This window comes from Bos indicus, chromosome 7, assembly GCF_029378745.1.
Source record: "Bos indicus isolate NIAB-ARS_2022 breed Sahiwal x Tharparkar chromosome 7, NIAB-ARS_B.indTharparkar_mat_pri_1.0, whole genome shotgun sequence".
NCBI classification, from domain to species: domain Eukaryota; kingdom Metazoa; phylum Chordata; class Mammalia; order Artiodactyla; family Bovidae; genus Bos; species Bos indicus.
In genome coordinates this window covers 3,220,935-3,245,818 of record NC_091766.1, presented here as the reverse complement: position 1 = coordinate 3,245,818, position 24,884 = coordinate 3,220,935, and the positions used below count along the sequence as shown (strand labels likewise).

The following is a 24,884-nucleotide window of genomic DNA, read 5'->3' as shown; positions in this document are numbered from 1 at the left end:
TAACTTGCTTTATTCAATGGTACATTAGCAAATACGATCAAGTAGAGGTGTGAAAAGTGCTTGTACATTTCTGAAATGCTGCAACTGAGACGTGACCAAATCTAAGCTTGCTGGCTGGATGTTGGGAGACTCAGGATGAAACTATTCCCATTGCATCAACCAACAGCCAGGCAGCTAAGTAGGGAGAGAGACCACCACCATCCAGGGAGCAAGACCACCCAGAGTCTAACTGAGCACCCTCCAGGGAGTGAAACCACAGACAGCCAGCCATGGTGGGGGTGGGGGAGGTGGGGTGTGGAGGGGGGACCACTGAGAGCTGGCTCCCGGCTGAGGCGCGAGACAGCTGGTGTTTGTGCTGTGGCAGCTTCGTACTATCGTGTGCCTGGGCACTGTCGCGTGTTTATGGCGTCACAGCTTGTGCGCGCCAGCCCTGACGTCCTTGAGACACGCCCACATGGCCGCCGCACTGACTGGCCCTCACCCTGGGCCTGTAGAGTCCTGGCCCACGACCCCGAGCCTCCTCCTGCTCCTGTTTCTCCTGCCTCCCACCCAGGTTGAAGCCACAGCCCACAGGCACCCTGCCAGTGAGGAGGTCGCGTTTAGCCGTGATGTGGGTAGGACCTCTCCAAGCCCAGGTTGGTGGTGGTCCTGGCGGTGAATCCGGTGAATCCTGGGCTTCCGACTCCCAAGGGTGGAGACCCAGCTTTCCGCGTTCCTTTCCTTTTTCCAGGCCTCCCACTCTCCCTCCCTTCACTTTGCACGTGGCCAGGCCCACCCTGGTGCTGCTGCTACTCACACCCTTTGTCATTCTTCCTTCAGCCTGTGGCCAGCGTCATGTGCAAGGGAAGATACTGGGAGGCGTGGATGCCCTTGAGGGAAAGTGGCCGTGGCAGGCCAGTGTGCACTTTGTAGGTTTCCACATCTGTGGTGGGTCCATCATTGATGAGTACTGGATCCTGTCGGCTGCCCACTGCTTTGACGGGTGAGTGGGCGGTGATGGGTACCCTTCCCATGGAGGCCTAGGGCTGCAAGATGAACCACATAGGACTGGGACTTCTTGGAGTTAGGGAGAGAGTTGGACCCAGCACACAGCTCCATTCACTACAGCTTCTTGCACAGGACTGAGGACTCCTTTAGGGCCATCAGCTCTTCCAGATAGGTGTGGAACAAAATAATAGGATGAGAGGTGAGGTGAGGAGTCATATCTTAGGATGATAAGGTGAGAAGTGATGAAAGACTTATCCTCATTGGCAGCTCACTGTACATCTGACAAACTCACCATCCAGCAGATAGTGGTGAGTCCTTGAATCCTCCATGTACTCAGGTCAGGACTTCTTTGGGAGCAGTTCTGCCAGTCAGGTCCCTACTGTGCTGGAACGGCTCACTTCCCACATCCTGGCTGAGAGCTTGGATACCCAGGCCCCCACGTTCCAGGACTCCATGGGCCTGTGAGCTCATGGAAGCTCCTCTTCCCATGGGTCAGGTGCTTGAACCACTGTACCTTTGTTCTCTGTCTCTACAGGAATAGGAACACTGAGGCCTTTGATATGTATGTGGGTCTTGTGGACCTCAATGTTGCAGGCAATCACACACAGTGGTTTGAGGTGAATAGGGTGATCATACACCCCACATATGAATTGTATCACCCTGTTGGAGGTGACATCGCTCTGGTGCAGCTGAAAACCCGCATTGTTTTTTCCGACTCTGTGCTTCCCATCTGTATTGCACCCCCAGACTTGACTCTTTGGAACCTTTCTTGCTGGGCTACAGGATGGGGATCCATCTCCCGAAAAGGTAAGAAAACAAAGTGCAGGGTGGAACCCTTTATTGGAGCTTGTGGAAGGGATGATGGCTTTATAACATTACCAGAGAGAATGTTCTGTCCATTAAGGGGTTGTAAGTATCTGAGGACTGGAATCTTTATACATCAATCACTATATGTTTCTGTCAGTGTGGAGTTGTGCTTTATTCCTGGCTGGCTTTGTTGTATACAGAGAAGTAGTTACATCTACTTTGAGTGTGAAACTTATATTTTGTATACCAAGAGCACAAATTTCCAGCATAGTTGTTCTTAAAATTTTACATTCAATTTATAATCTTTTTTAACCTATGAAAAAACATAGTAGTTATTCTAGTTATCTATAAAGGCCTTGTACTTTCTTTCTAGGTTCAAATCTTTGTATTTCAGGATTTCTACAGTTATATAAAATATTATTTTTAATTGCATTTGCTAATAAGACACAGCTGTTGATTTCTGTGTATTGATAATATTTCCACCCACCATATAGGACTAATTTTTAATAGTTTGTCAGTTGATTATTTAATTGTTCTAGATTTTTTAATATTTTTTCTTCAGATAAAGCTTGTTTAATCACTTCCTTTTCTATATCTTATCCTTAATTAATTTTTCTTGTCTTATTGCAATGACTAGAACCTCTAGTAGAAATGTTGCTAGGTCTCTTTTTCTTGTTTTTTATTTTAATTGAAATGCTTCTAATAGCTTACTATTGCATCTGTGACTTGATTTGGAGATTTCAAATTGATATCTTATATCAGTTTAAGAAAGTTTAACATCTGCTTTACTTAATTAAAAAAACTCTTATTGAAGTTAAACTGATATAAATTCAAATTAGAATGTTAAAACTTTAGAATGTTAAATGTAATCCCCATGGTAAACATGAAAGGAAATTAAAAGGGAATTTAAATATTTCACTGCAAAAACTCAACTAAATGCAAAGAAGACAGGAATGCAAGAAAATGAGGCAAGGAGGAAGCTATAAGGCATGTAGAAAGTAAGTAGTAAAATGACAGAAGCAAGTTGCTCCTTACCAATAATTACTTTGAATGTAAATGGTTGAACTCTCAAATCAAAAGACAGAGACTGGAATTAAGGAGATAAAGCCAAGATGGCAGAGTACACCTCCTCTCACTGGAATATATAAATTACAGTCATTGATAAAACAAATATTGATGAGAAAGACTGGAATCCACCAGAGAAGATTTTCTACAACTAAAGATGGGAACCATGGGTAGGAAGGGCAAAATCATAGTATAGTTAAGACCTATACGCTTGGGTGGATGACCCACAAATAGGAGGATAATTACAAATATGGAGCTTCTCCCCAAGGAATAAAGGGTCTGAACCTCACATTGGGCTCCCCTGTCCTGGGGTCCTATACCAGGAATATTTGGTTTTGGAGGCCAACAGGCCTTACTTTTGGGACACCCAGAAAGCTGTGAGAAATAAAGACTCCACCCTTAAAAGGCGCATATAAAATCTCACATGCTGCAGGACCTAGAGCAGAGTAGTAATTTAAAAGGAGCCTGGGTCAGATCCACCTACTTATCTTGGAGAGTCTCCCTGAGAGGTAGGAAGCAACTGGAGCTCACCCCACAGACCTAGACACTGGTGGCACCATTTAGAGAGGACTTCCCTGGTGCTTCAGATGGTAGTGTCTGCCTACAATGTGGGAGACCTGGATTTGATCCCTGGTTTGGGAAGATCCCCTGGAGAAGGAAATGGCAACCCACTCCAGTACTCTTGCCTGAAAAATCCCATGGATGGAGGAGCCTGGTAGGCTACAGTCCATAGGGTTGCAAAGAGTCAGACACGACCATTTAAGGGAGCTCATTCTATCACATGGACACTGGTGTTGACAAGCACTATTTTAAAATCCTCTGTCTAGTTAATTGGGCTTCCCTAGTGTAAAGGACAGAGAAGGCAATGGCACCCCACTCCAGTACTCTTGCCTGGAAAATCCCATCATAGGCTGCAGTCCATGGGATCGATAAGAGTTGGACACGACTAAGCGACTTCACTTTCACTTTTCACTTTCATGCATTGGAGAAGGAAATGGCAACCTACTCCAGTGTTCTTGCCTGGAGAATCCCAGGGATGGGGGAGCCTGGTGGGCTGCCATCTATGGGGTTGCACAGAGTTGGACATGACTGAAGTGATGGATCTTCACTTCAGTGTAAAGTGAAGGATCTGCAGTGTAAAGGATCTGCCTGCAATGTAGGAGACCCAGGTTCAATCCCTAGGTCAGGAAGATCCCCTGGGGAAGGGAATGATTACACACTCTAGTATTCTTGCCTGGAGAATTCCATGGACAGAGGAGCCTGATGGGCTACAGTCCGTGGGATTGCAAAGAGTCAGACACGACTCAGTTCACCCCTGACCCACCTGGGAAGCCCACATTACATGCCTAGTACTTATTTATCTTGTAACTGCTGGAAGTTTATAACTTTTGACCGCCTTCAACCAATTCCATCCTCCCTCAACACTCCCCTGCCACTGGCAATCACAAAACTAATCTCTTTTTCTATGAGTCTGTCTTTGAAGTCTAATTGATAAGTTAGTTCCGGTTACATGACATAGTGATTTGGTATTTCTCTACAGCTCAAAATTATCACCATAATAAGTCTAATTACAACATGTCACCATACAAATATATTACATAATTTTTTATTTTATTCCACACACTGTACATTTCATACCTGTGACTCATTTATTTTACAACTGGAAGTTTGTACCTCTTAATCTTCTTCACCCATTTCTTTCCTTACTTTCCTTACCCAAACCCCTCACCTCTGGCAACCACCTGTTTTTTCTCTGTATCTATAACTCTGTTCTGTTCATTTGTTTTCTTTAGATTCCACAAATAAGTGAAATCATACAATGTTTGGGCTTCCTTGGTGGCTCAGATGGTAAAGAATCTGCCTGCAATGTGGGATACCTGGGTTCAGTCACTGGGTTGGGAAGATTCCCTGGAGATGGAAATGGCACCCTACTCCAGTATTCTTGCCTGGAGAATTCCATGGACAGAGGAGCCTGGCAGGCTACAGTCCATGGAGTTGCAAAGACTCAGACATGGCTAACACACACACACACACAATATTTGTCTCTTTCTGTCTGACTTATTTCATTTAGCACAATATCCTCTAGATCCATCCATGTTGTTGCAAATGGTAAGATTCCATTCTTTTTTGTGGCTGGTTAATATTCCATTATATATACGTACCACATCTTCTTCAACCACTCATGTATTAATGGGCACTTAGGTTAGTTTAGATCTGAAGTGAGTCTCTTGTAGGCAACATATATCTATGGGTCTTATATTTGCATCCATTTTATGTCATTTGATTGGATAATTAAGTTCATTTATATTAAAGTAGGTATTAACTACTGCTATTTTGTTCATTGGTTTGGGATTGCTTTTATAGCTCTTTTTTGTTCCTTTCTTCTTCCTTTGTTCTATTTCCTCATGATTTGATGACTATATGTAGCATTATGCTTAGATTCCTTTCTTTTCCTGTGTGTATATCTGTTATAGATTTTCTTTGTGGTTACCATGAGGTTTATATAATTCTTCTATAATACCCATGATTATTTTACATTGCTGATCTTTTATTTTCAAATGTATTTTAACAACACTGCATATTTTTTTAAATTTTATTTTATTTTTAAACTTTACAAATTATATTAGTTTTGCCAAATATCAAAATGAATCCGCCACAGGTATACATGTGTTCCCCATCCTGAACCCTCCTCCCTCTTCCCTCCACATACCATCCCTCTGGGTCGTCCCAGTGCACCAGCCCCAAGCATCCAGTATCATGCATCGAACCTGGACTGGCAACTCGTTTCATACATGATATTATACATGTTTCAATGCCATTCTCCCAAATCTTCCCACCCTCTCCCTCTGCAACAGAGTCCATAAGACTGTTCTATACATCAGTGTCTCTTTTGCTGTCTCGTACACAGGGTTATTGTAAAAATAAACAAATGGGACCTAACTAAACTTAAAAGCTTCTGCACATCAAAGGAAACTATTAGCAAGGTGAAAAGGCAGCCTTCAGAATGGGAGAAAATAATAGCAAATGAAGCAACTGACAAACAACTAATCTCAAAAATATACAAGCAACTCCTACACCTCAACTCCAGAAAAATAAATGACCCAATCAAAAAATGGGCCAAAGAACTAAACAGACATTTCTCCAAAGAAGACATACAGATGGCTAACATACACATGAAAAGATGCTCAACATCACTCATTATCAGAGAAATGCAAATCAAAACCACTATGAGGTACCATTTCACACCAGTCAGAATGGCTGCGATCCAAAAGTCTACAAGCAATAAATGCTGGAGAGGGTGTGGAGAAAAGGGAACCCTCTTACACTGTTGGTGGGAATGCAAACTAGTACAGCCACTATGGAAAACAGTGTGGAGATTCCTTAAAAAACTGGAAATAGAACAACACTGCATATTTACTCCCCTTTCTTCAAGATTATTGTTTTTATATATTTTACTTCTTTTTGATTGTGTATTTCTTAACTACTTATTGTGGATATAATTTTGGCATTTTGTCTTTTAACCTTCTTATTGGCTTTGTATGTGTTTGATTTACTGTCTTCACTATGTATTTGCTTTTACCAATGAGCTTCTTCCTTTCATAATTCTCATGTTCTAGTTGTGGCTTTTTTTCATTTAGAGAAGTCCCTTTAATATTTCTTGTAAAGCTGGTTTGGTGGTGCTGAACTCTTTTTTTTTTTTTTTTTCTCATCTGTAAAACTTTCAATCTCTCCATCAAATCTGAATGAAAACCTTGCTAGGTAGATTATTCTTGGTTGTAGGTTTTTCCTTTGCATCCCTTTAAGTTAATCATGCCATTCCCTTCTGGCCTGCAGAGTTTCTGCTGAAAAGTCAACTGATAACCTTATGGGAGTTCCCTGTATGTACCTTGTTGCTTTTCCCTTGATGCTTTCAATATTCTCTCTTTATCTTTAATTTTTGCCATTTTAATCACAGTGTATCTTGGTGTGGTCCTTTTTGGTTGATCCTGTGTGGGCCAACTCTCTGTGCCCCCTGGACTTGATGTCTCTTTCCTTTCCCAGGTTAGGAAATTTTTCAGTGATTATATCTTCAGATATGTTCTCTGCCCCCTTTTCTGTCTCTTCTCATTGTGGGTTCCCTGTCATGCTGGTGCGTTTAATCTTGTCCCAGGGATCTCTGAGGCTATCCTCAGTTCTTTTCATTCTTTTTACTTTATTCTGCTCTTCAGCAGTTATTTCCACCATTTTATCTTCCAGCTCACTGATCCATTCTTCTGCTTCAGATATTCTGCTATTGATTCCTTCTAGAGTGTTTTTAATTTCAGTAATTGTGTTGTTTGTATGTTTATTCTTTAATTCTTCTGCTGCTGCTGCTAAGTCGCTTCAGTTGTGTCTGACTCTGTGCAACCCAATGGATGGCAGCCCACCAGGCTCCCCCGTCCCTGGGATTCTCCAGGCAAGAACACTGGAGTGGGTTGCCATTTTCTTCTCCAATGCATGAAAGTGAAAAGTGAAAGTGAAGTCACTCAGTCGTGTCTGACCCTCAGCGACCCCATGGACTGCAGCCTACCAGGCTCCTCCGTCCACTAGGTCTTTGTTAATTGATTCTTACATGTTCTCCATTCTATTTTCAAGGTTTTTGATCATCTTTACTATCATTATTCTGAATTCTTTTAGAGGGGAGAAGAGGGTGAGATGTATGGAGAGAGTAACATGGAAACTTACATTCAGTTCACTTCAGTTCAGTTCAGCCTCTCAGTCATGTCCGACTCTTTGCGACCCCATGAATCGCAGCATGCCAGGCCTCCCTGTCCATCACCAACTCCCAGTTTTCACCCAAACCCATGTCCATTGTCTTGGTGATGCCATCCAACCATCTCTTTCTCTGTCATCCCCTTCTCCTCCTGCCTTCAATCTTTCCCAGCATTAGGGTCTTTTCCAATGAGTCAACCGTTTGCATGAGGTGGCCAGAGGATTGGAGTTTCAGCTTCAACAACAGTACTTCCAATGAACACCCAGGACTTATCTCCTTTAGAATGGACTGGTTGGATCTCCTTGCAGTCCAGGGGACTCTCAAGAGTCTTCTCCATCACCACAGTTCAAAAGCATCAATTCTTCGGCACTCAGCTTTCTTCACAGTCCAACTTTCACATCCATACATGACCACTGGCAAAACCATAGCCTTGACTAGATGGACCTTTGTTGGCAAAGTAATGTCTCTGCTTTTTAATATGCTATCTAGGTTGGTCATAACTTTCCTTCCAAGGAGTAAGCGCCTTTTAACTTCATGGCTGCAATCACCATCTACAGTGATTTTGGAGCCCCTAAAAATAAAGTCTGACACTGTTTCCCCAGAGACATTAGGGTTTTGTATATATCATGTCATCTGAAATAGTGACAGTTTTACTTCTTCCCTTACAGTTTGGATACTTTTTATTTCTTTTTCTTGTTGGCCTCTGTGACTAGGACTTCCGGTCAGTCAGTTCAGTCGCATCAGACTCTTTGTGACCCCATGGACTGCAGCATGCCAGGCTTCCCTGTCCATCACCAACTCCCCGAGCTTGCTCAAACTCATGTCCATCAAGTCGGTGATGCCATCCAACCGTCTCGTCCTCTGTCATCCCCTTCTCCTCCTGCCTTAAATCTTTTCCATAGGACTTCCTATACTATGTCAAACAAAAGAGGAAAGATTGGGCATCCATAAGACTATTCCTGATTTTAGAGGTGAAACTTTCAGCTTTTCAGCATTGAGCATGGCATTAGCTGTTGGTTTCTCATAACTAGCCTTTATTATATTGAGATATGTCCTCTATATACTAACTTTGAAGGGAGTTTTTATCATAAATGGAATTTGAATTTTGTAAAATGCTTTTTCTGTGTCTATTGAGGTGATCTTGTGCTTTTTATCCTTCCTTTTGTTAATGTGGTAGGAGGACATGGCAACCTACTCCGGTATTCTTGCCTGGAGAATTCCCATGGACAGAGGAACCTGGCAGGCTACAGTCCATGGGGTTGCAAACAGTCGGACATGACTGAAGTGACTTAGCACTTGTTAATGTGGTATATCACATTAATATTGAACCATCTGCAGATATTGAACCATCCTCGCATCCCTGTAATTAATTTCTTTTGATCATGGTTTGACATGTTTTATATACTGTTAAATTCAGTTGGCTAACACACTGAGGATTTTTGTATCTATATTCCTCAGGATATTGTCCAGTAATTTTCATTTTTATAATGTCTTTGGTTTTGATATAAGGAAAATGGTGGCCTTGTAGAATGAATTCAATAGTGTTTCCTCCTCTTCAATTTTTTTGAATAGTTGGAGAACAATAGGTATTAACTTTTCAGCTGTGAAACTGTTCAGTCTTTGACTTTTGCCTCCTGGGAGTTTTCACTCCCAGTTTCACTGGGAGTTCAGTTTCACTACTAGTGAGCAGTCTCTTCAGATTTTCTATTTCTTCCTGATTCAGTCTTGGAAGGTTGCATGTTTTTTGTAAATTGTCCATTTTTTTCCTAGGGTGTCCAATTTGTTGGCATATAACTTTCATAGTGTTCTGTTTTAATTTTTTTGTATCTCTGTGATAGCATTTGTAATTTTTCCTCTTTCATTTTGTTTATTTGGGCCCTCTTTCTTTTTTTCCCTGTTGAACCTGGTTAAACACTTATTAATTTTCTTTATCATTTCAAAGAAATAGCTCTTGGTTTCATTGATCTTTTCTATTTTTGTCTATATTTTATTATTTTCTATTCTGGCCTTTATTATTTCCTTTCTTCTGATGACTTTGGGTTTTGTTTTTCTTCTTTTTCTAATTCCTTTAGATGATATGTAGTTTGAGATTTTTCTTGTTTCTACAGGTATAAATTTCCCTCTTACATTTACTTATGCTGCATACCATAGATCTTGAAAAACTGTTTTTATTTTTAGTTGTTCTGAGGTATTTTCTGATTTCATCTTTGCTTTCTTCATTTACCCATTGCTTTTTAATTGCATGTTGTTTAGTCTCCATGCGTTTGTGTTTTTACTATTTTTCTTCCTGTAATTGATTTCTAGTTTCATACCTTTATGGTCAGAAAAGAGGTTTGATATAATTTCTATCCTCTTAAATTTGTTAAACTAAATCTATAAAACAAATACTAACAGACTGAAAGGGAGAAATTGGCAATGATAAAATAATAGTAGGGGACTATAATACCCCAGTTACAATCAGACAGATATCAATAAAGAAACAATGGCCTTTAAATGACACATTAGACCAGATGGACATAATGGCTATCTATAGAACATTCCATCCAGAAACAGCACAGTACTATATTGGGTGCATGGGCTTCCCTGGTGGCTCAGACAGTAGAGTCCACCTGTGATGCCAGAGACCCAGGTTCGATTCCTGGTTTGGGAAGATCCCCTGGAGAAGAGAATGGGTACCCACTCCAGTTTTCTTGCCTGGAGAATTCCGTGGACAGAAGAGCCTGTGGGGCTACAGTCTATGGGGTCACAGAGTTAGACACAATTGAGCAACTGATATACACACATATTAGGTGTATGAATGTTAACAAACAGTATATCCTCTTCTTGTATTGATCCCTTTATGGTATAATGGTCTTCTTGTCAAAGACTTCTTGGTCTTTTGTCATAGATTTTATTTAAAGTCTTCTTTTTCTGTTGTCAGTACTGCCACCCCAGCATTCTTTTTGGTTCCATTTGTGTGGAAGAACTTTTTCCATCCCCTCACTTTCAGTCTCTGTGTGTCTTTAGCTCTGAAGTGAGTTTCTTGTAGGCTAAATATAGATGAGTCTTGTTTTTCATCCAATTAGCCCCTTTCTGTCTTTTGATGGGAACATTAGTGTATTGATATTTAAAGTGATTATTGATAGGTATGTACTTTTTGTCATTTTCTTACTTGTTTTATTGTTTTTTAGTTCTTCTCTGTTATTATTTTTTTTTTGTCTCTTCCCTTGTGGTTTGACGGTTTTCTTTAGTATTCTTTTCTCTTTAGTTTTTGTGTGTCTATTGTAGGTTTTTGATTTGTGGTTACTATTTATTTTGACCTATGACTATATTTACTGGTTCAAACTCACAGTCAATTCAATTCAAGCACATTCTAAAAGATAAACTTTTTTTTTTTTGCTACTTTCACCTGTGTTTTGTGTTTTTCACATCTTCATGTCTATTCCTTGTTTATTATAGTTATCAATTCAGTTCAGTCACTCAGTTGTGTCCAACTGTTTGTGACTGCATGGACTGAGGTGTGCCAGGCTTCCTTGTCCATCACCAACTCCAGGAGCTTGCTCAAACTCATGCCCATCGAGTCAGTGATGCCATCCAACCATCTCATGCTCTGTCGTTATAGTTGATTTAAAAATTTTCGTTTCTAAACCTTCCTATTAGCTTAAGTGGTTGATCACAGCCTTTGCTATTAATATATATTTGCCTTTACTAGTGGGATATTTTCCTCTTTCATATAAATTCTTACTTCTTGTAGTCTTTTCCATTTAAATACCCTTTAGCATTTCTTGTAAGATCAGTTTAGTATCGATGAAGTCTTCTAGTTTTTGCTTGTCTGAAAAAGTCTTCAGCTCTTCTTTAGTTCTGAGTGATCACCTTGATGGGTAGAGTATCCTAGGTTGTAAGGTTTTCCCTTTCAGTACTTTTTTGAATATTTGTTTTAATTTACTTTTTTACTTGGCTGTGCCAGGTCTTAGTTGCAGCATGTGGGATCTTCGGTTGTGGCATGTGGGATCTTTTAGTCGTGGTATGCTAACTCTTAGTTGTAGCATGAGAAGTCTTGGTTGCAGCACGTGGGATCTAGTTCCCTGACCAGGGACTGAACCTGAGCCCCCTGCATTCAGAGTGCAGAATCTTAGCCACTGGACCACCAGGGAAGTCTTACTTTCAGTACTTTAAATAAATATATCATGCCACTCCCTTCTGGTTTGCAAAATTTGTGTGAGACAACCGCATTTAGCCTTATAGGGAATTCCTTTATATGTGACTATTTGTATTTCTTTTGCTGCCTTTAAGATTCTCTCATTATCTTTAACTTTTGCCAGTTTAGTTATGGTATGCTTAGTGTGAATCTCTTTGGGTTCATCTTATATGGGACTCTGTGCTTCCTATACCTGAAAAATGTTTCCTTCTTCAGCCTCAGGAATTTTTCAGCTGTAATTTCATCAGCTTCGCTTTCTACCCTTTTCTCTCTCTTCTTGTTTTGGAACCCCTAAATGCAAATATTAGTGTCCTTGACATTATTTTAGAGGTCCCTTAAACTATCCTCATTAAAATTTATGAGAGGGAGAGGGTGGGATGATTTGGGAGAATGGCATTGAAACATTTTTCTGTTCTGATTAGATGATTTCATTAGTTCTATCTTACATTCTTCTGTATTACCTAGTCTGATGTTACTCCCTTCTCATATATTTTTCATTTTAGTTATTGTTTTCTTCAGCTGTAACTGGTCCTTTTTAAATTTTCTAGTTCCTTGTTAAAATTCTCACTCTGTTTATTCTTTTCCCAAGTTCACTTAGCTTATTACTGTTACTTTGAACTCATTTGATGAATTATTTATCTCTGTTTCATTAGCATTTTTCTAGGGTCTTAGTCCTCGGTTGTCATTTGAAATGTATTCCTATGTTTCTCATTTTAACTTTTTTGTTTCTATGAAATTAGGAATAAACACTTATCTATTCCCATCTTAAAGGGGTATCCTCTTATGAGATCATCCCTATTCAATTTGCACGTGTCCAGTGTCTTTGGTAGGGGATCTGGATCTGAATTAAGCATGAGTCACGCAGGGTGTGCTGGTGGCTACCACCTTGCTGGGAGTATGGCTGGAGATGGAGGGGCTCAAATCAGAGCCAGGTGTGAGCCTGGAATTCTCCTGACCTCAGTGGCAGTCATTACCCCATGAGGAGCAGGGTCAGGGCCCAAGGTGCTGGAGCAGAGCCCCGAGGTTGGGTCCAAGATGGCTCCATTCCTTGTGTGTGCATTTCTTTGATAGTCACAGCACTGTATTAGCAGAGAGCAGCACTAGAGTAAGAGGAGCTGGAGTAGGTGCCCAGAAATCTGTACTTTCAAGTATATGATCTTTTTTTTCCTTTTCTTATAATGTCTTTGGATTTGGTATCAGGGTAAGAAGGAAATGGCAACCCACTCCAGTGTTCTTGCCTGGAGAATCCCAGGGATGGGGGAGCCTGGTGGGCTGCCGTCTATGGGGTCGCACAGAGTCGGACATGACTGAAGCGACTTAGCAGCAGCAGCAATGCCGGCTTTATAGGATGAGTTAAAAAGTGTTCCCTTATCTTGCACTTTTTGGGAAGTTTGATAAGAAGGGTGTTAATTCTTTAAATGTTAGATAGAATTCACCAATGAATCCATATGGTACTAGATTTTCATTGTTAAACATTTTTACTGAACTAATCTTTCTGTTAAGAATCTGCTGAAATTTTCTATTTCTTCTGTCAGATTAGACTATTTGCATGTTTCTAGGAATTGTCTTTCATTGAAGTTGTCTTATTTGTTGGAGTATAATTCCTCATAGTATTCTATTATAATTCATTTTTATTTTTCTGAGACCAATAGTAAATTCCTCCACTTAGACTTCTGATTTAGATGATTTGTATCTTCTCTTTTTTTCTTTATCACTCTAGCTAAAGGCTTGCCAGTTTTGTTTATATTTTCAGTGAAACTTCAGTTTGATTGATTGTACTTTTTTTCTTTCTATTTTTTACTTCTTTCCTCTACTAGCTTTGAGTTTATTATGCCTTTCTTTCTCTCAGCTTCACAAGGGGGCAAGGTTAGGTTATTGATAGAAGATTTTTCTTCTTTTTTAATACAGGAGTTATATTTTTAAATTCCCCTCTGAGCACTGTGTTTGTTGCATCTTGTAAGTTTCATATGCTGTGTTTTCATTCATTCTTCTCTAAGCATTTGCTCTTGTGATTTCTTCGACTTATTGGTTTTTCCAGAATGTATTGTTTAATTTCAATTTTTTAAAAGTTATCTTTCTGTTATTGATTTCTAGCTTCATTCCATTGTGTTCAGATAACACAGTTTACATGATTTTAATATTTTAAAATGTATTGACTTGTTTCATGACTAACTTATATATTCTGCTCTGGACTTTGTCCCATGGCTACTTGAGAAAAATGTATATTCCACTGTTGTTGGGTGAAGCATTATATAAATGTCTGTCAGGTCTAATTGGTTTATAATGTTGTTCAAGTCCTCAATTTCCTTATAATGTTCTTGTTCCACATGTTATTGAAAGTGTGGTATTGGATCTACAATTACTACTATGGAACTGTCTGTTCCCCCACTTCAATTCGGCCAGTGTTTGCTTCATATTTTGTTTGATAACTATATTAATTACAAAGAAAACTTAATGAAATGATTCTTTTATCAATATATAATGCCTTTATTTGTTTCTTATAACAGTTTTGACTTGAAGTCTATTTTGTCTGAAAGTAGTATAGCCTTCCCACTTTCTTTGGTATTAGTATTTGTGTAAAATATCCTTTTTTTAATCCTTTCATTTTCCATCCTTTTGTATCCTTGACTCTAAAATGAGTCTCATAGACAGCATAGAGCTGGATTTTTCAAAACTAAGTCTGCCACTCTCTGTCCTTTGGAGAGTTTAACTCATTTACATTTAAACTAATTACTTATAGTAAGAACTTACTTCCATCATTTGCTATCTCTTTTCAGTTTTAAATCTTTTTGTCCCTTATTTCCTCCATTACTGATTTCTTTTGTGCTTAATTTTTTATAGTGAGCTGTTTTAAACCCTTCACATTTAATGTGTATATTTTCAGACGTTTTTGTTTGTTTTTACCATGGAGATTACATTTAATATTCCACATTTATAACAAGCTAGTTTGAACTGATACCAGTTTAACCCCAATAGCATACAGAAACTGTACACACCTTTGTACACTGTGTGCCTCAAACATGTATTTTAAATTACTTTATGAATTTGTCTTTAAAATTCTGTAGAAAATAAAAAGTGGAATTACAAACCAAAAAGATGACAGTAGGATTTTTATACTTGCCCCAATATTTGCCTTTACCAGGATTTTTAAAAATTTCTTCATGTGGTTTTGAGTTACTGTCTTTGTACTTTCATTTTCACCAGAACTCCTTATAGCATTTCTCTTAGGGAAGATTTAATAGTATCAAACTGTTATCTTTTAATTATCTGAGAATATCTAAGTTCTCATTTTTTAAGGACATTGCTGCCAGAGATAGAAGTCTCAGTGGACAGTTTTTTATGTTAGCTCTTTGTGTTATCCCATTGTCCTCTGAGTTAGTCTTAGTAGTTCTTGTTTTTAATGAGAAGCATCTATTGTTCTTATTGAGGACAAGTTGCTTCTGTTTTGCTCCTTTCAAAATTCTGTTTCTCTTTAGTTTTTGGAAGTTTAATTATAGTATGTCTACAGAAGGGCCCTCTTTGATTTTATTCTACTTGGAGTTTGTTAAACTTCTTGGATTAGTAGATTCAAATCTTCTACCAAGTTGGGAAGTTTCAGGCTATTACCTTTCTGCCTTTTTCTCTCTGTCTTCTCCTTCTGTGTCTCCAATAATAACATGTAGTGATGGATTTTATACTGTTCCACAGGTCCTTTAGCATCTATTCAGTTTTTTTTTCTTCTGTTCCTTAAATTTTTTAATAATTTCAATTGTCCTATATTTAGGTTAACTAATTTTCTCTTCTGCTTGCTAAGATTTGCTGTTTTCTACTTCTAGTGAAGTTTTATTTAAATTGTTAGACGTTTCAGTGCCGACTTTTCTGTTTGGCACCTTTCAATAATGTATGGTTTTGATAGTTTCATTTTGTTTATTGGTCATTTTCCTGATTTACTTTAATTCTTTTTGTATGTTTTCCATTAGTTCTTTGAGAATTTTTAAGAAAGTTTTAAGCCCTCAGGGACAGTTTCTCCATTGGTTTTGTTTCCTTGAATAAGCTATACATTTCTGTTTCTCTGTATGATTTTTGTTGTTGCTGAAAACTGGAATATTGAGTTTTATACTTTTGAGTATATAATAAATATTATGTGTGGTTGGGTATTGAGTATTTTAATGTAACTCTGAAGATAAAATTCTCTCTCTCAAGGTTTTCCTTTTCCTTTCTTTCTTCTTATAACTGTCAAAGGCTGTAGTAGCTTGTTTAATGATTTTCCCAAATTTCTGCTAAGGCTGTATTCCTTGTCATGTATCTTCACTAATGTATCCATTCCTTAGAATCTGTGCAGCTACTTCTGTGACAGATGTTTTACTCAATGCCAGTAATTAAAACAAACCAATAAAGCAAACAAATCTCTTCTTCTTGTTTTTGCTCTCTACTATGGTACTTTTTCAACACTTAGACGGGCTTGCACTGAACCTAGAGATCAGCTCATTGTGAAACCCAAGGGCCTGTCTCATGTCTTTTCTTAGCATATGCCTTACCCTGGGTGTGTGTGTGGCCTTCTAAATTCCATCAAATACAGGGCTGTTTTTATTTTATCACATTTTACACTTTAAGATATATATGTACACCCATGGCTGATTCATGTCAATGTATGGGCAAACCACTACAATATTGTAAAGTAATTAGCCTCCAATTAAAATAAATAAATTAAAAAAAAAGACTTTCTGTTGACGTCTCATCATGAAAAAAGATATATATGATTTGTCAATTATATCTTGATAAGGATGGGAAAAAGAAGAAAATAAAGGACAGCAACATCACAGCAATTTTTTAAAAAGGATGTAATATTTGCCCTCTAAAATTATTTTATATAATAGTATATTTGTAAACAGGTATATAGGCTCAAAGGAAAAGAATGGTGTTTTCCTAATTGGCACACTGTGTGAAGACACAGGGGAATCAGGGTGAGGCCATCCCAAACCCCACACTTTGGGCAATGCTGAGTCTGGCTGGCAGGGCCCAAGTCCAGAGCACTGTTTAGTCAGTCCAAGATGGGTACGATACGTATTTTTTTTCTTTTACCAGAAGTTATCACTTAAAAATCCACCATATAAGTTTACCTGTTTTCTCATAGTTCATGTCTTACAGAGCAAGCTGCCCTGTTTCCTCTGGAAATCTCTTTGAGATTGCCCTCCTGCTGTTGTCATTGCTGTCTAAAGAAGAGCCCTGAATCTTTGTGGACAGTTGGTCTCTGAGGCTCTCACGTCATGAATGATTTGCTCATTGTCATCTGCTGCAAATTCAGTCTCTCCTTTGCTTCTTCACATACAAACTCATATCTATAGCTTTTCATGGCATATTACCTCATAAATCTATAGTTTTTCTTTCTATTGAGGTCATTCTGTTTGAACTTGCCACAAGCCTCCAATAATAAATATATTTGTCTTCAGGGATGCTTTTGAATGTCTTAATTTCTCTAAGAAATTCTCCTGAGCTGTTACTCCCAAATTTTAGTCAGTTTATTGGATATTTTGACAATAATCTTTCCCCCTGGACCTCCATAGACTGTTTCGCTTGGCTTACAGAGCATTTGAGCAGTGCCCACCACTTTTACAGCCTGCATTCTGAACTAGGTGAAACAGGGATGAGTGTCTATGTCAGTTCTTCAGGTAGCCCTCAGACAGATTCAGACAGACAGACAATAATTTGTAAGAAAGATCTGCTTTGCTCCTTCTGGAATCAAGTACCAGGGTCCTGTACTTGGAATGTGGGTTTCCCTACTCAAAGGTGCCACTGTGGAGGAACCAAGATGGTGGAGAAGTAGGTGGACATGGAATGCATCTCTCTCCACAGATGCATCAGGAATACATCTACAGATAGAACAACTGTCACAGAACACTGACTGAATACCAGAAGGAGTCCTTGACAACCAGAAAGGATCATGTGGATCCATGCATGATTTGGTAGGGATGAAAGGAAGAAGGGAGAAGAAGGAGGAGGGCAAGCAGGACAGGACCAGCACCCAGGGGTGGGGGAGCTGAAGCAAAGAAGAGACTCCCGCATCCAGAGAAATTGGTTGGGACAGAAGGGAAGCATTTGAGGCTATCATAGGGTGAACCAGCTGATCTATGACAGTCTGAACAGACTGAGAAACACACAGATAATCCATGCCATGGCCCTGTACCCTGTACCCCAGGCTGGGACGCATGTCCACTGGTGTGCACGGGTGCTGGGAGCTGGAGTGTGGGGATTGGAGAGCAATTCCAGGACAAAGACACTGAGACCAGCCTTCATCAGTACTGGAGTGCCTCCTAGGGAGGCTGAGGTGGACTGTGACTCACAGTGTGGCCAAAGACAGTGGCAGCTGAGACCCTAAGAAAACGTTTATTATGTTTATGTTTTGATTAGTTCATTGTTGGTTCTGGGGTGTTTGTTCTATTTTGTTTTGCTTTCTTCTTTCGTCCCTGTTGTTGTGGTTACTGTTTTTGTTATTATTTCTGTTTAGGCTTTGGGGATTTTCAAATCATATTTTTAATTTCTTTTATGTATTGCTTCTTCTACTTTGGCTTTCTGTTGTTCTGTGTCTTCTTTTATTTGTTTTTTGGGGTTCTTTTTCATTTTATAGTATACATGAAGCTCCAATATTTTGGCCACCTGATGTGAAGCACCAACTCATTGGAAAAGACCTAATGCTGGGGAAGATTGAAGGCAAAAGGAGAAGGGGTGGCAGAGGATGAGATGATTAGATAGCAACACTGGCTCAATGATATGAATTTGAGCAAACTCTGGGAGCTTATTTATACTATATAAACTATATGTACAACTATATATATAAACTATACTACATATAAACTATAGATATATAGTTTTATAGCTGATTCACATTATTGTACAGAAGAAACCAAGACAATAATATGCTCTAAAAATGTTTTAAAAAGACAAAATAAAATGAATTTTTGTAAAAAGGTGCCACTGTACTGGGAAGGGGGTAGGAAAAGGACAAGTAAAAATGCCACAAAACTTTCCTGAGTTTGAAGTTGCCTTTCTCTTGCATCAGGGTTTGCTTGATTGCTGTGAACTTTTGTTTTCCCGTATTTCTCATTAAGTTGGTTCTGACTCTTTCTGCTTGTTTTTCAATGTTTCTTATCTCCTGAGATTTTGATAGGGATGACATTAAATCTATAAATAAATTTGGGAACTAATTCCATCTTAATAATATTGAATCCTCTAATCCATGAACATTGAGTGGATCGCTATTGATTTAGATTGTCTTAAGCTCTGTAGTATTTTACAGTGTTTGGTTGTATAGATGTTACCCATTCTTTGATAAATTTATTCTTAAAATTTTCATTCTTTTTGAAACTATTGTGAATGGAACTGTTTTAGTAATTTTGTTTTAAATTGTTCATTGCTATTATTAATATATTGAAATATACTTGACATTTGTATATTTATCTTGTATCCTGAAAACTAGTTTTAATAGTTTTTGGACATTATTAGTTCCTTCATACAATTGTTATTTTGTCTTTAACAAAGATGTTTTAATTCTAACTTTCCAGAAGGAAGTAAGAATTTTTTACTCATCGCACTGGCTACAACCTGCAATACAATGTTAAACGTGGTAAAAGTGACTATCTTTGCCTTGTTTCTGATCTTAAGGGGGAAAATATTTAGTCTTTTATCATTAAGAATGATATTAGATGTGGAATTTTTGTAGATGCTCTTTACCAATGAGTAAAGTTCCTTTTATCCCTGGTTTGTTGAGAGTTTATCATGAACAGATGGCAGATTTTTTTAAATGCCTTTTATTATCTATGCTCATGTGGCTTTTGCCTTTTATTAATAAGGTTACTGTATGTATTAATTTGGGTATGTTAAATGAACTTTGCATTCCTATGATTAATTCCTTTCGGTCATTGTGTATAATCATTTTTATAGGTCATTAGAATCAACTTGGAGAAGGCAATGGCCCCCCACTCCAGTACTCTTGCCTGGAAAATCCCATGGATGGAGGAGCCTGGTGGGCTGCAGTCCATGGGGTCGCTAAGAGTCAGACACGACTGAGCGACTTCACTTTCACTTTTCACTTTCATGCATTGGAGAAGGAAATGGCAACCCACTCCAGTGTTCTTGCCTGGAGAATCCCAGGGACGGGGGAGCCTGGTGGGCTGCCGTCTGTGGGGTCGCAAAGAGTCGGACACGACTGAAGTGACTTAGCAGCAGCAGAATCAACTTACCAATAATTTGTTTAAGATTTTTACATGTATATTTATGAAAGATATTGGCTGTACTGTGATTTTTGTCTGCCTGTGGTATTGGGGTAATACTGGGTTTTGTAGTATTCCTATTGTTTCTTCTTTAAATGTTTGATATAATTCATTAGTGAAGTCATCTAGGATTCAGTTCAGTTCAGTTGCTCAGTTGTGTCAGACTCTTTGCGACCCTACGGATTGCAGCATGCCAGGCTTCCCTGTCCATCACCAACTCCTGAAGCTTGCTCAAACTCATGTCCATTGAGTCGGTGATGCCATCCAGCCATCTCAACCTCTGTCGTCCCTTCTCCTCCTGCCTAAAATATTTCCCAGTGTATCTTCCAATGAATTAGTTCTTCCCATCAGGTGGTCAAAGTATTGGAGCTTCAGCTTCAGCATCAGTCCTTCCAATGAATATTCATGACTAATTTCCTTTAGGACTGACTAGTTTGATTTCCTTGTAGTCCAAGGGTCTCTCAAAAGTCTTCTAAAACAGCACAGTTCAAAAATATCAATTCTTTGGTGCTCAGCTTTCTTTATAGTCCTACTCTCACATCCATACATGACTACTGGAAAAACCATAGCTTTGACTAGACAGACCTTTGTCAACAAAGTAATATCTCTGCTTTTTAATATGTTGCCTAGGTTGGTCACAGCTTTTCTTCCACAGAGCATGCGTTTTTTTAATTTTATGACTGCAGTCATCATCTGCAGTGACTTTGGAACCCAAGAAAATAAAGTCTGTCACTGTTTCCACCGTTTCCCCATCTATTTGCCATGAAGTGATGGGACCAGATGCCACGATCTTAGTTTTTTGAATGCTGAGTTTTAAGCCAGCTTTTTCACTCTTCTTTCACTTTCAAGAGGCTCTTCAGTTCCTCTTCACTTTCTGCCATAAGGGTGGTGTCATCTGCATATCTGAAGTTACTGATATTTCTGCCAGCAACTTGATTCCAGCTTGTGTTTCATCCAGCCCAGCATTTCTCATGATGTACTTTGCATATAAGTTAAATAAGCAGGATGACAATATACAGCCTCGACATACTCCTTTCCCAATTTGGAACCAGTCTGTTGTTCCATGTCCAGTTCTAACTGTTGCTTCTTGACCTGTATACAGATTTCTCAGGAGGCAGGTCAGGTGGTCTGGTATTCCCATCTCTTGAAGAATTTTCCACAGCTTGTTGTGATCCACACAGTCAAAGGCTTTGGCATAGTCAATAAAGCAGAAGAAGATGTTTTTCTGGACTCTCTTGCTTTGTTGATGATCCAACGGATGTTGGTAATTTGATCTCTGGTTCCTCTTCCTTTTCTAAATCCAGCTTATACATCTGAAAGTTCTCAATTCATGTACTGCTGAAGCCTAGCTTGGAGAAGTTTGAGCATTACTTTGCTAGCATGTGAAATGAGTGCAATTGCATGGTAGTTTCAAAATTCTTTGGCATTGCCTTTCTTTGGGATTGGAATGAAAACTGATCTCTTCCAGTCCTGTGGCCTGGTCACTGCTGAGTTTTCCAAATTTGCTGGCATATTGAGTGCAGCACTTTCACAGCATCATCTTTTAGGATTTGAAATAGCTCAGCTGGAATTCCTTTATCTCTACTAGCTTTGTTCTTAGTGATGCTTCCTAAGGCCCACTTGACTTTGCACTCCAGGATGTCTGGCTCTAGGTCAACGATCACAGCATCCTGGTCATTTGGGTCACTAAGATCTTTTTTGTATAGTTCTTCTGTGTATTCTTGCCACCTCTTCTGAATATCTTCTGCTTCTGCATCTTGCTCTAGCACCATTTGTAAAGAATCATCTCCTTTCCCCACTGACCTATATTGGCAGCTTTGTCAAACATCTTGTGCCCATGTGTGGGGCCTACTTCCAGACTTACTCTTCTGCCACGTGGATCTCTCCAGTACAACAGGCCTTACTTACCAGAGCTTTATGATGAGTCTGGTCTTACACATCTTCCACAGTGTTTCTCTTCTTCAAAATTATCATGGGAATGCTGAGTCCTTTGCACTTTCATATGAATTTTAGAATTAGCTCCCTGACTTCTACAATAAAACTGCTACAACTTCTAAATTCTGCTAAACTTCTACAATAAAACTGCTAAGATTTTGAATTTCCATGGCACTATTCTTTGAAACTGTTCTCTGAGACATCCTCCTCCACCTTGGCTACTTCTTAAAAGGGCCTTGAAAAATGCCACATTGAGAAAATTTACCAATCTCTCCTGGGGCCCAGAGTCTTTGACATTTTTAACATCATGCTACCTTTTAGTCCAGACTGGCAACACTTTGACAAGTACAAGTCTTGAGCTGTGTGGTCCTGCTGGTTGCGGCTGAGCATGCCTGTGTATCTGATAACTGTCTCTGTGGGCTGACGTGTGACAGATGGAGCTGGAGTGCTGAACTCTGATTCATGCATCTTTCACTGTCCAGCAGGTTGACTAGGAAACATTCACAGGCAGTGGTGGAGAAACACATCTTTTGAAGTCTCTGCTTGCAGCAAGTCTGCTCGAATCCCATTGACAAAGCATGTCATGTGGCAAAATTCAGATCCAAGGACTGAGAATATACATTACACCTCCTGATGGGAGTAACTGCAAAGACACAGAGCAAAGGATGTATATGTAGGAGAGTATGGAAAATTGAATTCATTAATGCAATTCATTTCCCTTCAATTTATACTTTATTGTTAAGCAGATAAACACTTAACATAGTACAACTCCATTCAGATCAGTTCAGTTGCTCAGTCGTGTCCAACTCTTTGCGACCCCATGAATCGTAGCACGCCAGGCCTCCCTGTCCATCACCAACTCCTGGAGTTCACCCAGACTCAAGTCCATCGAGTCAGTGATGCCATCCAGCCATCTCATCCTCTGTTGTTCCCTTCTCCTCCTGCCCCCAATCCCTCCCAGCATCAGAATCTTTTCCAATGAGTCAACTCTTCACATGATGTGGCCAAAGTATTGGAGTTTCAGCTTTAGCATCAGTCCTTCCAAAGAACACCCAGGACTGATCTCCTTTAGAATGGACTGGTTGGATCTCCTAGCAGTCCAAGGGACTCTCAAGAGTCTTCTCCAACACCACAGTTCAAAAGCATCAATTCTTTGGTGCTCAGCTTTCTTCACAGTCCAACTCTCATATCCATACATGACTACTGGAAAAACCATAGCCTTGACGAGACAGACCTTTGTTGGCAAAGTAATGTCTCTGTTTTTGAATATGCTATCTAGGTTGGTCATAACTTTCCTTCCAAGGAGTAAGCATATTTTAATTTCATGGCTGCAATCACCATCTGCAGTGATTTTGGAGCCCCCCAAAATAAAGTCTGACACTGTTTCCACTGTTTCCCCATCTATTTCCCATGAAGTGATGGGACCAGATGCCATGATCTTAGTTTTCTGAATGGTGAGCTTTAAGCCAACTTTTTCATTCTCCTCTTTCACTTTCATCAAGAGGCTAATTCCTCTTCATTTTCTGCCATAAGGGTGGTGGCATCTGCATATCTGAGATTGTTGATATTTCTCCCGGCAATCTTGATTCCAGCTTGTGCTTCTTCCAGCCCAGCGTTTCTCATGATGTACTCTGCGTAGAAGTTAAATAAGCAGGGTGACAGTATACAGCCTTGACATACTCCTTTTCCTATTTGGAACCAGTCTGTTGTTCCATGTCCAGTTCTAACTGTTGCTTCCTGACCTGCATATAGGTTTCTCAAGAGGCAGGTCAGGTGGTCTGGTATTCCCATCTCTTTCAGAATTTTCTACAGTTTATTGTGGTCCACACAGTCAAAGGCTTTGGCATAGTCAATAAAGCAGAAATAGATGTTTTTCTGGAACTCTCTTGCTTTTGCGATGATGCAGTGGATGTTGGCAATTTGATCTCTGGTAACTCTGCCTTTTCTAAAACCAGCTTGAATATCTGGAAGTTCACGGTTCATGTATTGCTGAAGCCTGGCTTGGAGAATTTTGAGTATTACTTTACTAGCATGTGAGATGAGTGCAATTGTGCGGTAGTTTGAGCATATTTCTTAGTTATTTCCCTCTTATATTCCACACCAGCAAATTCCTGAACATTACCCAAGAAAGATGTCTCCGACACTCAGCTCATAAGACCACACTGTTTCCACTTACTCAGCTCATCACTGAATATTCTTCAGAGAGCTTCTCTGATCATTTTTCTAACTTTTAAAATTATTTGTTTCTATATAAAACATTCTTGAGACTATCAAATCAATACATTTAACATTTTTATCACCTCAAAAAGCTCTCTTACTGCTTTGCAGCCAAGCTCTTTCTTCTAGGGTAGCTTTTGTTGTGATTTCTGTGATTTACCCATTAGTTTTATGTTTTTGGACTTTATATATAAATGGAATACTCTTTTACTTAATATAGTCTGTAAGAATTATTCGTGTTTTGCTTGTATCTTCAGTTCCTTTTTATTTTGAGGAATATTCAGTTCAGTTCAGTCACTCAGTCATGTCCAACTATTTGCAACCCTGTGGACTACAGCATGCCAGGCTTCCGTGTCCTTCACCATCTCCCAGAGCTTGCTTAAACTTGTGTCCATTTAGTCAGAGATACCATCCAACCATCTTGTCCTCTGTCATCCCCTTCTACTCCTGCCTTCAATCTTTCCCGCATCAGGGTCTTTTCCAAAGAGTCAGTTCTTCCCATCAGGTGGCCAAAGTATTGGAAAGTATTACAGCTTCAGCATCAGTCCTTCCAATGAATATTCAGGATTGATTTCCTTTAGGATTGACTGGTTTGATCTCCTTGCAATCCAAGGGATTCTCAAGAGTCTTCTCCAACATCACAGTTCAAAAGCATCAATTCTTCAGCGCTTAGCTTTCTTTATAGTCCAACTCTCACATCCATACATGACTACTGGAA

The 24,884-nt window shown here is 39.3% G+C and overlaps 1 protein-coding gene and 1 long non-coding RNA gene across 2 annotated transcripts in view; one reads left to right on the top strand and one right to left on the bottom strand.

Moving 5' to 3' along the window:
- Positions 1–305: 305 nt before the first annotated feature.
- The window catches only part of PRSS38 (serine protease 38), a 32,030-nt gene continuing 7,451 nt past the window's right edge, over positions 306–24,884 (top strand). Inside the window, exons 1-3 of the mRNA XM_070792420.1 lie at positions 306–635; positions 820–982; positions 1,523–1,794. Coding sequence (XP_070648521.1) covers positions 455–635; positions 820–982; positions 1,523–1,794 — 616 coding nt within the window. The 5' untranslated portion in view covers positions 306–454. The remainder of the gene's footprint in view (positions 636–819; positions 983–1,522; positions 1,795–24,884) is intronic.
- The window catches only part of LOC139184022 (uncharacterized), an 82,581-nt gene continuing 63,194 nt past the window's right edge, over positions 5,498–24,884 (bottom strand). The window contains exon 4 of the long non-coding RNA XR_011567439.1: positions 5,498–22,592. This is a non-coding gene — a long non-coding RNA (uncharacterized lncRNA). The remainder of the gene's footprint in view (positions 22,593–24,884) is intronic.